At 38.9% G+C, this 14291-nt stretch overlaps 2 protein-coding genes across 2 annotated transcripts; both read right to left on the reverse strand.

Moving 5' to 3' along the window:
• Positions 1-4778: 4778 nt before the first annotated feature.
• LOC138904594 (uncharacterized) lies at positions 4779-7278 on the reverse strand. Its single transcript, XM_070193100.1, has 3 exons — positions 7252-7278; positions 5868-6003; positions 4779-5575 (listed from the first exon to the last, which is right to left on the reverse strand). The coding sequence occupies exons 1-3, from the start codon at positions 7276-7278 to the stop codon at positions 4779-4781; spliced, it is 960 nt and encodes a 319-aa protein (XP_070049201.1).
• On the reverse strand, positions 7196-10974 carry LOC104113899 (uncharacterized). The gene is made up of 8 exons (XM_018776898.3): positions 10297-10974; positions 10119-10196; positions 9292-9610; positions 8999-9198; positions 8377-8453; positions 7967-8068; positions 7622-7808; positions 7196-7537 (listed from the first exon to the last, which is right to left on the reverse strand). Exons 1-8 carry the CDS (start codon positions 10972-10974, stop codon positions 7439-7441), a joined length of 1740 nt encoding a protein of 579 aa, XP_018632414.3. The 3' UTR covers positions 7196-7438.
• Between the last annotated feature and the right edge of the window lie 3317 nt (positions 10975-14291).

Genomic DNA, 14291 nt, shown 5'->3' on the forward strand with positions numbered 1-14291 from the left:
AACTAGAGAAGCATGAGACTGACTAAGATGATGATTATGGGATCCCTTGATCCTTCGTGGTCCCCGATGATGTTGATGCTACCAAATCAACGGTCGAAGAACTGGAGCAAATCACACTAATCGAACATCTGCCGAACGAAAGGTATACCTGGGCACAAGGTTTAATCCCGAGCTCAGGAAAAATCTTATTCAATTTCTTATAGATAACATGGATTATTTCGCTTGGTCCCATCTTGATATGACAGGGATCCCACCGGAAATCACCACTCATATACTTAGCTTGGATCCAAAATTCCATCCGGTGAAGCAAAAAAGAAGGCCCCAGTCCGAGGTTAAACATGCCTTCATCAAGGACAAGGTAAACAAACTTCTCAAAATAGGATCCATTCGGGAAGTAAAGTACCCTGAATGGTTAGCAAACATGGTGGTAGTCCCTAAGAAGGAAAACAAACTTAGAATGTGTGTAGATTATAAAGATCTGAATAAAGCATGTCCCAAGGATTCTTTTCCTTTGCCTAATATCGATCGTATGATCGATGCCATGACTGGTCCACGAGACTCTTAGTTTTCTCGATGCCTACTCCGGGTACAACCAGATACATATGAACCTGGAGGATCAGGAAAAAACCTCGTTTATCACTAAGTACGGTACCTACAATTATAATGTAATGTCATTCGGTCTAAAAAAATTTGGTGCAACTTATCAACGCCTAGTAAACTGATGGTTCGAAGAACAAATAGGGAAATAAATGGAAGTTTATATTGATGACATGTTAGTCAAGTCCCTTCGAGCAGAGGACCATTTAAAGCATTTGCAAGAGACTTTCGATATACTGAGAGAGTACAATATGAAGCTCAACCCCGAAAAGTGTGCATTCGGGGTTGGCTCAGGCAAGTTTCTTGGTTTCATAGTGTCCAATCGGGGGATCGAAATCAATCCCGATAAAATCAAAGCTATCGAGGATATCACGGTAGTGGATAATATAAAGGTCGTGCAGAGGCTGACGGGGCGGATAGCTGCCCTAGGACGATTCATTTCGAGATCCTCAGATAGGAGCCACCGATTTTTCTCGCTGCTTAAAAAGAAGAGCAATTTTGCATGGACTCCGGAATGCTAGCAGGCCATAGAGGAATTAAAGTGGTATTTATCAAGCCCGTCGTTGCTTCACACCCCGAAAGTGGACGAACAACTTTACCTGTACTTGGAAGTCTCAAAGATAACGGTAAGTAGAGTCCTGGTTCGAGAAGAATAAGGTACGCAATTCCCTGTCTATTACATAAGTCGGACCTTAGGTGAGGCCGAAACTAGATATCCACACTTAGAAAAATTAGTGATTGCTTTAATAAGCGCCTCTAGGAAACTAAAACCATATTTCCAATGTAATACAATATGTGTTGTAACAACTTATCCTCTCCGAAATATTTTGCACAAACCCAAGCTTTCGGTTCGATTGGCCAAATGGGCCATAGAAATCAGTGGGTACGATATTGAGTATCGACCCCGAATTGCCATCAACTCTCAAAATCTTGGCGGACTTCGTGGATGACTTTATGCCGGCCTTCGTACCTGAGATTGAAAAGAACTACTGATAAAATCGGGTACATCTTCAGGAGTCTGGACCCTCTTTACGGACGGTGCTTCGAACGTGAAGGGGTCCGGACTAGGCATCGTACTAAAATCACCCACATGTAATGTAGTTAGACAGTCAATCAGAACTACAAAAATTACTAACAATGAGGCTGAGTTTGAGGCCATGATTGCAAGTCTCGAACTAGCTAGAAACTTGGGAGCGGAGGTCATAGAGGCTAAGTGTGATTCCATCCTCGTGGTTTCTCCAAGTTAACTGGACTTTTGAAGTCCGAGAAGACCGAATGCAGAGGTACTTAGATAAACTATAGGTGACTCTACATCGATTTAAGGAATGGACCTTGCAACACGTACTTCGAGAATAGAACAACGAGGCTGACGCTCTTGCAGACTTAGGTTCATCGGTCAAAGATGACGAACTCAACTCAGGGGCCGTCGTACAACTCATGAGATCGGTAATTGAAGAAGGTCACGCCAAGATAAACTCCACAAGTTTAACCTGCGATTGGAGAAATAAATACATAGAATACTTAAATAATGGGAAGCTTCTGTCAGATCCAAATGAGTCGAGAACTCTGCGTAAAAAGGCAACACGGTTCATTTTGTCCGCAGACAGAATGCTATTTAGAAGGACGTTCGATGGACCATTGGCAATATGTTTGGGACCAGGAGATACCAACTATATCCTACGGTAAATTCACGAGGGCACTAGTGGAAATTATTTTGGTGCCGATTCGTTGGTCCATAGAGTAATCAGAGCAGGGTACTATTGGACCGATATGGGCAAGAATTCAAGGGAGTTCGTTCGGAAATGCGACAAATGCCAAAGGCATGCGCTCATGATTCATCAACTCAGGTTACTACTTCACTCGGTTCTGTCCCCATGGCCCTTCATGAAATGAGGAATGGACATCATTGGCCCTCTCCCGTCGGCCCCAAGTAAGGTTCAGTTTATTTTGTTTATGACTGATTATTTCTCTAAATGGGTTGAAGCATATGCTTTCAGAAAAGTCAGAGAAAATGAAGTCATAGACTTCATTTGGGACCACATCATATGTCGATTTGGGATGCCCTCCGAGATTGTATGTGATAATGGAAAACAATTCATCAGCAGCAAAGTAACTAAATTTCTCGAGGATCACAAGATCAAAAGGATCCTATATCATCCCAGCGAGAACGGACAAGCCGAATCGACCAACAAAACCATCATCCAAAATCTTAAGAAGAGATTGACCGACGCCAAAGAAAAATGGAGAGAAATACTACCCGAGGTTCTATGGGCATACCGCATAACATCGAAATCCAGTACTGGAGCAACACCATTCTCGTTAGTTTATGGCGCCGAAGCTCTGATCTCGGTCGAGGTCGGAGAACCTAGCATCAGGTTTCAATATGCAACAGAAGAGTCGAATAACGAGACCATGAATACGAGCCTAGAATTGTTGGACAAAAGACGTGAAGCCGCTCTCGTCCGATTGGCCACCCAAAAATAACGGATCGAAAGGTACTACAATCGAAGAGCCAATCTTCGATATTTTAAGGGGACTTGGTGATAAGAAAAGTCAACCTCAATACCCAAAAATCGAATGAAGGGAAGCTGGGTCCGAACTGGGAAGGACCATACCGGGTTCTAGAAATTATCGGAAAAGGATCCTACAAGCTCGGCACGATAAATGGCGAACAACTGTCAAGCAATTGGAATGTATCGCACCTAAAACAATAATACTGCTAAGGTACGGCCCCTCCCATTTTCATTTATATTTTAAACTAACCCTTGCAGGTGTTCGGCCAGAAACAACGATTGATTCTTCCACACGAAGCCTTTAGGTATGAAAGCACGTATTGCACTCTTTTTCTCTTAGACCAAGTTTGTCCCAAATGGGTTTTCCGGCAAAGTTTTTAATGAGGCGACCATTGATCGTGCTAACTTAGAACAATTCAATAGTATCCGAGGCCTCTTTACAATCAACCTCGAATACTAGGGGGCATTTGCCCTCGGATATCAACTTTGATGCGAGGAAGTTACTTCATGGAAACAGGGTCTCGATAGGAAAAATTTATAAGGGCCAAACCGTCAAACGAACCATGCCCGCGTAGTTTGCTCGAGCCCCGGCACAGAACATATACGTATGTATAATCATTTATAAAGAGAAGCATTTATCTTTACCGATATCTCGTGCCTTAGAAAAAAATTTCTACTTTATAATTTTATACTCTAGATCTATTATGTAAACATGCTTAAGGGCCGACCATGACCAGAGTTCGGATGATTACCCACATGCTCGGGGACTGCCGTCCGAAAAATAAACGAGATCGAATTATTAAAACTCTGAGTTCATAAGACCTTTTGGGTAACCCTCGATTTTTATAGGCCACAGCCACCACACTCGGGGACTGACACTTCAGACAAGCTCGAAGTAAAACGGGAAAATAAGCCCAAGGGGCAAATTCCGAACGAAAGAGGCTATGACCGAATTAACATGGGACAGAGACGTCTAAATTCCATAACAAAACAGACCTTCGAATCCTTTCATAAACCGGTTAAAAATGCTACCCCCGGCAAAATCATAAAAGGCTTCGATAATATCAAGCCTCGAAAACTCTAATGAATACAAAATTATTTGAAATATCGAACAATTCCTTATTTCATGCTAAGGCATTACAAGTTTTGCAAATACAAATGATAAAAAAAAACTTTTTAAGCCAAAAGGGGGAGAAAGCTATAAACAATCTTTTTACAAAAGACTAAGGGATATTTTTTGCTTTGGTTTCGAGAGACCATCCTCACTCAAATAAAAAACCTAAGGGTTACCTTACTTGGAGTTCGAGCAAGCACTCACTCGATCGTAAAGCCTAAGGTCTATACTAGTTCAGTTTCAATCAAATTGTCTAAACCTCGGACCTTAGAATACAACTTCATAATTTTATAAGGCAGAAAAGAAATAAAGGAAAAGGTTTGTTCGAACCGTCGAACACAATTTTAAGCTAAGGCATTTTCGACCTTTGTAAAATACAGAAAAGTAAAGGGAAAACACAAGAACCAAAATGGCAAGAAAACCCTTATATTTATACTCAATTTTTTTTTTACAAAAGGCCGAATTGGCCCTAGAAAAAAATACAAAAGAAAAACAAGAAACTTAATGTCCTAAGTGGCTTGGTCTTTATCGGAGGCTGCGTCCTCGGAATTTTCTCAGTCTTCAGATTCTCTCGAGCTATCAGAGTCTTCCTCAAGGAAGGCCAGCCTTCGGGCCCTGGCTTCCTCCGCCTTAGCATTTTTAATTTCGGCAGCAACATCGAAACCCTGAGCACTGACCTCTTCGAGAGCTTCCCTTCGAGCCTGCCATTTACCATGTTCGACCATGCTCTCGACCTTGGCATGGTTGACCTCAACATCGATCCTGAACTGGGTCACTTTAGCATCAACTCTTTTATTAGCCTCGGCCACCTCAGATCTGGCTACGACCACTTCAGATCTAGCTACGGCCACCTCGGATCTGGCCACTTCGAGTTCATCGGCCAAGCTTGCCTTATCAGAAGTGGCCAAATCCAACCGATACTGAAGCTCATTAATCTTCTCGATCTGTACCGAGGCGTTTTCTTTTGCAGCCCGAAGCTGGGCCTCAACCAACTCCAATTGCGCTTGAATAACCTCCTTCTTCGAGGCGAGGATGTCCATATTTTTTTTGAATTTTTCTGCCTCGGCCAGTAACTCATCTACCTGCGAATTGAGCCGTCCGATCTGTTCGAGCCTCTGCCGAACCTGCAGAATCGGATCATTAGTGGTTATTTCCAATTCATCTTCACTATCGTGAAGAATTCGTAATACCTGCTCAGCCATCTCCTCGTGCTCATCCCGAGCCGTTGCCAAATCTGCCCGAAGCTTCTCACTAAGAAGTGTGTATGAGTCACTCTTCTCAGTGAGGTTCCGAACTTTAGCCTCGTGCTCCTCCCGGATTCGGAGAAAATCCTCGTGATGCAACCCGAAGCCTACAAACAAGGAAAAATATGTTAGAATTATCTACAACTGTAAGTGTAAAAGAAACATTAGAGATACCATCGAAGTTACCCGATTTAGAGCATGTTGGGCCTCGTTGAAAAGGAAAGCGGGTCCTACCGCATTCATCACGGATTGATCCTCTTCGGGGCATATATGTCTTCATCACCATATGGGGGCCTCATGGTAACGTCCTTCCCAAGTCCTACAAAGAAAATTGAAAAAAAAAGGGGGGTAAGCAAGTGAAGAAGATCAAACGACAAACAAACTAAGAAAGAGACTTACCATGACTGCGGGTCTCACATCCATCCTTTGATAATTCCACCCAAGCACGCTCGGAGTACGGTCTCTGCAACACCGGACCTTCAACCCATTGTTTATGTTCCGGAATCGGTTCCGACATCCTAGCCACAAATGTAACCTGAAAGAAAAAGTAAATCAATAAAATGAAAGGCAGTCACAAATTAAAACGCTCGAAGGAAAATAAGTACTCACGGTTCATATTCCATTTCTCAGGAAACGGCATGTCATCGGCAGGGATCAGGTATGAGGTTTTGACTCGAACAAATCGGCCCATCCAACCTCGATCACGAGTCTCGTCTATACTCGAGAACGGTGCTTTGGTAGCTCAGCGAGCAAACTTGATTAGCCCTCCTTGATAGAGTCGGGGACTATAAAGGCGCATAAGGTGATTGAGGGTGAAAAGACACCCCTCGATTTTGCTTGAGAAAAATCAGAGGAGAATCACTATTCTCCAAAAAGAAGGGTGGATCTGGCCAAGGGTCACGTCATATCTTTTGTCGAGTTCGAGTCCCAGAGACCGATCAATATCAAGATCGGCCAAGACCGAGCTCGAGACCCAGAGATCGATCAATATCAAGATCGGCCAAGACCGAGCTCGAGACCCAGAGACCTATCAATATCGAGATTGGCCAAGATTGAGCTCGAGACCCAGAGATCGATCAAGATTGAGATCGGCCAAGATCGAGATCGAGCCAAGAAACAAAAAAGCCGTTATAGCAATAATTGGAGGGAGAATCTCGGCGAAAATCACAGCGCAAATCAAGGAGAGACTAATTAATTAATCTATCATGGGATCCCCACTATGTATTTTTAATTATATCCAAAATAGGATCTCCTCACTATATTAAGGGTTGTTATCATTTGTAGAAGGGACGTCAGATTCATTGAGATTTATAGAACATAAAGCAAATACCATCCTTTTCTGGTTTGATATTTAATCATATTGTTCTTCTATCAATTACTCTCCATTTAATTTGGAGAAGATAAAACTTGAAGGCTTGAACTAACTAATTCATTCGGTTTGCATTCTTTTCTTTTACAGCTAATTTCGATATTCATTTACTTATTTTTCTCAATTTGTACCAATTTATACCACGTATCCTTAGAACTACGTATAAATTCAATTGTTATCCGTTTTTTGGGTACACGATCTTTATGTTTAAGGTTCTGTAATTATAAGCAGATAGAAATGACAAATTATTGGATCATCAAAACCCTCCTAAAACCCAATTCTTTACCCTGATTTTATTATGCTAGACAACAAATTTTAATAGTGCAAAAAACAATTAAAGTGTTGTGCACATGTTTTTCCTTAGACAAAAAGCTGCAGAAAACTGTCTTACAGTGATACTTCTTCAAACTATACCATACATTGGCTATGAGTTTTGACCATTTTTCTGTTTTCTATACTGAGAATAGAAGTTAAGGAATGAAACCACTTCTCTAATTACTTTGTAATGTTGTCAAGAATTAACACTATTAGTTGTAGTTAAAACATGAGCAGATAGTGACCTTGTTGAAAAACGGGTGCCCAAGACAAGACAGGGCATAGTTCAGCATTCCTCCAAAGCTACAGCAGAGGAAAAACACCTTTTCCCGACAGCCCTCGAGGTGGTTGTTTGCCAACCTTGACCCTCCTTATAACATTCAATCTGCAATCACAAAAAGGAGGGTCGACTTTTTGTATATAATGGAAACAAAGCATAAGAAAAACAATGAAATAACTAACTATATACCGTGTCTATTATTTCATTATCAGATTTAACCCCTCCAATTACATAAATGGACTCCTTTAGTACAGCAGCAGCTGAATACCCCCTAGAGTAGTTCATTGCTTCTCCAATCGTCCATGTCCCACGACGGGGATCATATATCTCAATGCTTGGCACCATTTGATACCCGTCATGCCCACCAAGTGCATATCTGAAGAGCAATCATGAAGCTAAAAGTGAATAACAAGAAGATCAAATTCATCCCAAATTATAAATGGGACAGGTTGTGGACAATGGCTAGGGACTCTTGAGGACATAATACAGAACCAAAGATATACGATCCAAAGATGTGATAAAAGGACAACATACAACTTTCCCATCAAAGCAACCAACGCATGAGATCCTCTTTTCGTGCTCATATTTTCAATTTTTGTCCAAGAATGTTCTCTGGGGTCAAATCTTTCAGCAGTCCTGAGGTAATAGCTAATAAGAAAGATGCTACAAAAGAACAAAGCAGAAAACTAAAAATAGACTCTACTACTTTCACGTATGCAGTTTAATGAAATAAAAGAGCTGTTGCAGATTTCTATAGGAACATCTTGATGCAGTTAGCACCAAAAAGGACCACAGGTTGGAAAACTACAAGCAACTTTCCTTTCTCAAGAAAGATCAAGGAGAATTACAATTCAATGATTGGAGAAAATGAGGCCCGAATGTCAAGCTTCTTTGGTGCATTCATTATATAGAAAGAAAAGAACAGCAATTAAGCAATAACTTACGCCAAATAATTGCTTCCATCAAATCCACCAACAGCATATAATGCACCATTGAGTTCTGCTGCGGCAAGAGCAAATCGCTGCAGATGTACATGCATGGTAGAAATTTATGTCAAGAGGAGATAGATTAGCACTTGTAGCAAGAAAATGGAGATACAAATGGACGCTACTTAAGAAACATAGTCCAACAATAAAAAGAAAAAGAAGCAAATGGAAGCCCCGACTGTAGGCAAGGACAAGAAAGAGACAACATATTGTCTCTAGTTAGCTAGTAGTGAGACGAATTCAGTAGGCCACTGTAGTAAATTATTGCTAAACAACACATCATTTCATTTTGCAATTCTTCCCCTCAACTCTTTAAGGTTTCCTCACTTGTTTATTTCTTCATATTACCTGAATACTACTAAAGGACTGAATAAAGTAGAGACAAAAGAACTTCCATGGAAAAATGAAGATAAGCAACCGCACCAAAGACAGGATATCCAAGGGTAATGCACATAAGCTCTCATTGCAATTTACTTTTACTGTTGCCAAACTGAGCACCAATGTCAGCTTTTTTCACATGCTCCTTGTCCCGTTCAAATTCAAACTATCACTACTGGAGTAAGCAAGGAATAGAATTAACCTTCTGCCACATGGATCGTGTAGAAATCCATCGACCTACTTGAGGATCATACATTTCAACTTGTGAAAAGCTTTCAGTCCCATTTCCACCGCCAATTGCAAAGATCTTGTCTTTTAAAGTAGCTCCGGATAAGCTACCTTTTTTCTCATTCAAACAAGGGTGCACGGTCCACTTGTTATCAGCTGGGTTATATGATTCAACTTCACAACAATAGATTGTCATCAGTATCAGCAACTTAAGAGAAAGGGGGTGGGGAAAGGAGGGTATGTGAAGGAAGGCACTACTAGCATTACCTCCGTCGCACCACAAGCTTCCACATCTGCCACCAAATACATAAAGTTCTCTACTCAGCTTTGCAAGTGCAGAAAATGATCGAACAGAATTCATTGGCTTAAGCGACTTTAAAACATCATTTAAAGGCGAGTATGAGTCGAAGGCCGATAACCACGATACACCATCATATCCTCCAGCTAGGATGATTGACTCATCATTCAGATGTGCTACATCATCTGACTCAACCACATTTTCACCAGCATGTGTACGAGAAGGATTTGAGGACTCCAACATCAAGCATCTAGTTTTTAACAGTTTAATTTCTTCTTGTACATCAGCCTACATTCCATGGGGAGACAAGGGAATAAGAAAGGGCAAAAACACTATGATTATCTGGTTTTCACTTGATCACTTCTACTGCAGATGCAGCATAAATTCAAGTATGTATGGAGCTGAAAAAATCCTTGATTCATGTAGATACAGAACAGACACCATATGCAATATGAAAAAATATCAAGTTCCTTTTCAAGTTTGTTTATCTTGTTTGGATGACTACTTACTAATGATCTCTGACAGTCCTGATCGTGTTGCATAATTCCTTTATATCACCTATGGAGTCTTTTGACATAAGAAAATTTTTTGTTGCAGTTTTCATTCCAACACCCTGATCCCCCTCTCCAAGCAGACATAAAACAAAAGGAAAGAGGAAAATGTCTATATTTTTTACCATTCTTCCAAGATGTCTTAAATATAGAAAATTCTCTAGCCTAGACCACTGAAAAAGTGATTTTAGCGTGGAACAGATTTGTCACCATAAAACTGAGATTGCAAAAAGATAAGGTTTTACCAGCTTCTGCTCCAGACCACCCATCTTTTTATTTTGCTCTTCGTTAAAAGCTTTTAGTTTCTCCATTCCTTGAAGCAGCTACAATAAGAGAGAGAGCTGAGTCACATAGAACAAATGTTCAACAGAAATGCTGTCATGGATGATGAAAAGAAGCACATATTACGCGAAGATGAAGAACCTGAACTATAAAAGAAGGATAACCAGTCGAGTCACAAGAACTTTCTTCATTCTTCCCTTCTCCAGGAAGCTGTGCTTTCCGAAAAGCTGCTTTGCCAATGCTTACATCATTTACAGTGTTACCTAGCGTTGCGTTGGTTCTTTCCTCTGCATGTCCATTTGTAGGGGCCCCTGAACATTCACGCTCAAGAACTAATTCTTTAAGTTTCTTGTATATAAAATCCTTCTCATCTAGTGCAGCTTGAAAATCAAGCGGTGCCTCGAACTGCAGATCACTACCATTTGAACAAGGAGAAATGTCTCCGGCACCGAACTTCCTGTTCACATCAACGGAACTGGACGACTTACTTTCCAAGTCTTGTGGCTCAAAAGATCCATTATCCGCTATCTTGTCGTTTTCAGGTAGATCTTGGATTATACTTCCCCAGTTTGCTGAGTTATACAGTGTTTTACTTGGAGCAATTGCAAGAGATGCCAGTTTGGAGATCAATTTATTAGATTGAGCATGATCTAGTTCAAACCAGAAATGGTTCTGAGTATAATAGTTATCCAATATTATTGGTTTAAACTGATTTTCTTGCAGTGGTTGACACTGTAGACGGACACGTATCTGAACCTTCAAAAGAAACAGCAAAATTTCAGTAAAAGAATCTTTCCTAGGATATTGCCCGGCAAGCATCAATAAAAGCAGATAAAGCTAAGAAGAAAACATGATATAAAACCTGTGCAGGATATCGTGTTTTTTCATAACCATTTGATGTCCAAGCATATGGATTGATATGCATTTGACCAGAGCTTACTGCCTCGAAGATTCCATGGATCTTCCTATCGTTGTAGTTGAACAAGAACAGTGGCAAACCAGGATGTACATTTTTCACATATAAAAAGTGTTCAACAGGCAAACCTGTCAAAGATTTTAAATGCTTATAATTGAGTAAAGGATGACAAAATGAAACAAGTAAATAAAGTAATAATCAACTCTCACATGATAGTTAAAAGACATTAAAAACTGTGCTCAAACGTATATTATGCCTCTGCACACAATTGTCTTAATTTTTCTTTTTCAAAGGCCAACATATTAGGGCCGAATAACTGACCAAATAGTTGCTTTTCAAGACATTCTTTCATTGTAGTACTTGTGCAGCCGAATACAACACCGCCAAGTTGATCACTCATCAAATTTCGGAAACCTCGAGCATTCTTTGCCTGGTATGGTGATGAAGGTGCTGAATTACTAGGTACGAACATATGCATTGTTCTCCGTGCTCCCATCCTGAAAAATCCATTTGGACAAAACTAAATCATCATGACTGTAAAAGAAAAACAGAGCTATTATGATCAAGCTAGACAAGGCACAGGGATTAAACAACCAATAAATAATTACTAACAATATATCTATTCATCTAAAGGAGAAGCAAATGTCTACTTAAGACCTCAAGTGTAGCACTATATGACTCAAGGCACAATGATCTCTTCCTATTTCTGTGAAATGCCAAGAACAGGAAAGGAAAAAATAACAAAAAGAGTATGTTATATAATGATCTGATCATTGATTTGCTCATTTTAACACGTCGAAATTGGTCCAACCCACTCCTTTGACACCTTCAGCCATGAAAACATTCACTAACCTAAGGATTTGTACTAATGTAATAGGATGACAACAATCTATCCTGGTGATAGCAATAAAACAGTCTAAGTCACTCACATTAGGATTTTAACTATAAAAATGTTTTGATCTATACTACTTTTCATTCAGTTTCTAAATACATATTACACGTCAGAAATTCAAGAAATCGTGTCCAAATTCGCATCAAAAGTTAGATGCATTAGGGACAACGGGGTAACGTAGAGATCTTTCCCGTTCCTTCACCCTGCCCTAGATCCCCCCCCCCCCCCCCCCCCCACAACACACACACACAAATCTAAAGAAAAGAAAAGAAAAAGGAAAAAAGATAATCACATTGGATGAAATTAATATCTATAGAATCAAACCTAAAACCAAATGAGAAATAAAGGGAGTTACATCAAATGCTTGATTAAAAATTCGCAAAAAGAAGGGAACTGAGATGATCACATAGCAAAATCGGCAAATAACCCCACGTCACAAAATGTAAAAGGAAATAACTGGTCAAATGAACAAGTTTCATCTTTAAGAATGTACTTTAGCTACCAATTCAATGATTGAAGTTAACGACGACCAAATGTAACTATACAAATCAAAGTGTGGCTTTATAGGAAACGATTTTACGCATACATACAGATGGATGAAGTGGAGCCGGAAGAGGCAAAAGAACCTAGAAGTGGGAAAATTTTGAGAGTTGAGAAATGAGATTGAAAGAATTCCGGCTTCAAAGAGTTTAAGTTCTACGCATTGACATTTAAAAAATATTTACATAATCAGGTCGGTTATTAGGTAATTACAAGTAAATATCTTAATATATATTAATTGGTAATCCAATAAAAATGATAAGTAACCTGCTATCACACATTAACATTCACTAATGGTATCTTTACACGATCAGTGTATATAACTTAAATCCAAAAGCAAAACAAAATGTGAAATTTAACCACATTGAATGAATTAATATCTAACGAACTAAGCCCTAAAATCAAACCACAAATACTTGTACTGATACTAAAATTCATCTGCAAAAGTAAATTCCATAAACATTTGGTAAAATGAAGGAAAGCGAGATGATCACATGCACAGCAAAATCGGCCAATAAAGATGTAAATGGAAATGCAATGAACAATTTTCTTGTTCAACAAGAAAATATTTTAGCTGCCAAATCAGGATCAACGGCAATAAATTACCAGAACCAAATACAACTATATATACAATAGAAGTGAGATTATATAATGCGGAAACGAATTTAGACATACAATGAAGTAAAGTGAGAAACTAAAGGTGAAGGAACCTGGCAATGAGTGAATTTCGAGAGTTTGGATTTCAAATGAGAGAAACTGTAAAAATAAAGAGGCGCGAAATGGCCTTCCCAAGTGTACTTGACATATAGTTGATGAATGAAAGAAGGCAACAACAACCTGACCCAACTGTACTTTTCTTTTTCGTTTTCTTTCGCATGTTATATTTTATTTATTTTTAAACAGTCTTAAAATATTACACGGACTTTTACTCATTTTTTCTATTATATGGAATTACTATAAGAAATCAAATTTAAATGATGTTTGTCTTTTATTAAATTAATTTTTCAGTCATTTATGGAATTGAAAATACAATTTAAAGGCAATTTTACAAGTTTTTAAATATAGGCTTATTTATTGATTTATATTAATTCTTAACCCGGTAATTTTATAAATGATGAGTGTTTTTTTCTATAACCTCTGAAATGTAAGTTCAGATTTAGGTAGGAGCTAGCACCATCACAAATTGACAAATCACAATTTAACAAAACTTTATCTACACTTCGTGCCTACATGGGAGTAATTTCCCTTAATTCATGATTAAACCAAAATAAATTAATATAATTTGGTACAGTGATAGAATGTGGAAGTAGTTTTTCCAAACCAGCATAATGTGAGAGGTAACCATTGTATTTATGTGAAACTTATAAATTACTACCATAATAAAGTACTTTAGGAAATTCAAATACTAGTAATGAGTTAGTCAACTTGTATTGAAAAAAGTCCAATATAATGCGCCTTAACAATGAAAATTAAGAAAGTCTTTTCTTTTTCTTTTTGACGTTTCTTTTTAATTTAATTATTTGCTTCTAGCTTTTGTTGCTGGAAACTACAATAATAATCTCAATTACCAAAAGATTAAATTTGTAAATATTGTTGCTATTGTTGTAAAATATAGGGGAGAGACAGATCCTCCTAAGTGTAGAGTTTTGATTAATTGAATTGGATCTCACAAGGATGGTGAAGGGAAAGCATAAAACAGTACCATGGAATATTTCCAGCTAAGATTGCAGTGAAACAAGTTTTTTGTGTAAGCAAATGCAAAGCTAGGTCTTAGTTATATAGTAACAC

Source organism: Nicotiana tomentosiformis, chromosome 2 (genome assembly GCF_000390325.3).
Source record: "Nicotiana tomentosiformis chromosome 2, ASM39032v3, whole genome shotgun sequence".
NCBI lineage: Eukaryota > Viridiplantae > Streptophyta > Magnoliopsida > Solanales > Solanaceae > Nicotiana > Nicotiana tomentosiformis.

Coding starts and splice junctions, on each gene's coding strand:
- LOC104113899 (XM_018776898.3), bottom strand. CDS start 10,974: ATGCTTGCCGGGCAATATCCTAGGAAAGATTCTTTTACTGAAATTTTG. Junction 9,611..10,118: donor GTGGTCTGGAGCAGAAGCTG/GTAAAACCTTAT, acceptor CATGGAATGTAG/GCTGATGTACAAGAAGAAAT. Junction 9,199..9,291: donor AAGCTTGTGGTGCGACGGAG/GTAATGCTAGTA, acceptor ATTGTTGTGAAG/TTGAATCATATAACCCAGCT.
- LOC138904594 (XM_070193100.1), bottom strand. CDS start 7,278: ATGGTCAAAACTCATAGCCAATGTATG. Junction 6,004..7,251: donor AAACTCATAGCCAATGTATG/GTATAGTTTGAA, acceptor TTTTTCTTTCAG/GTTACATTTGTGGCTAGGAT. Junction 5,576..5,867: donor ATGTGAGACCCGCAGTCATG/GTAAGTCTCTTT, acceptor CCTTGTTTGTAG/GCTTCGGGTTGCATCACGAG.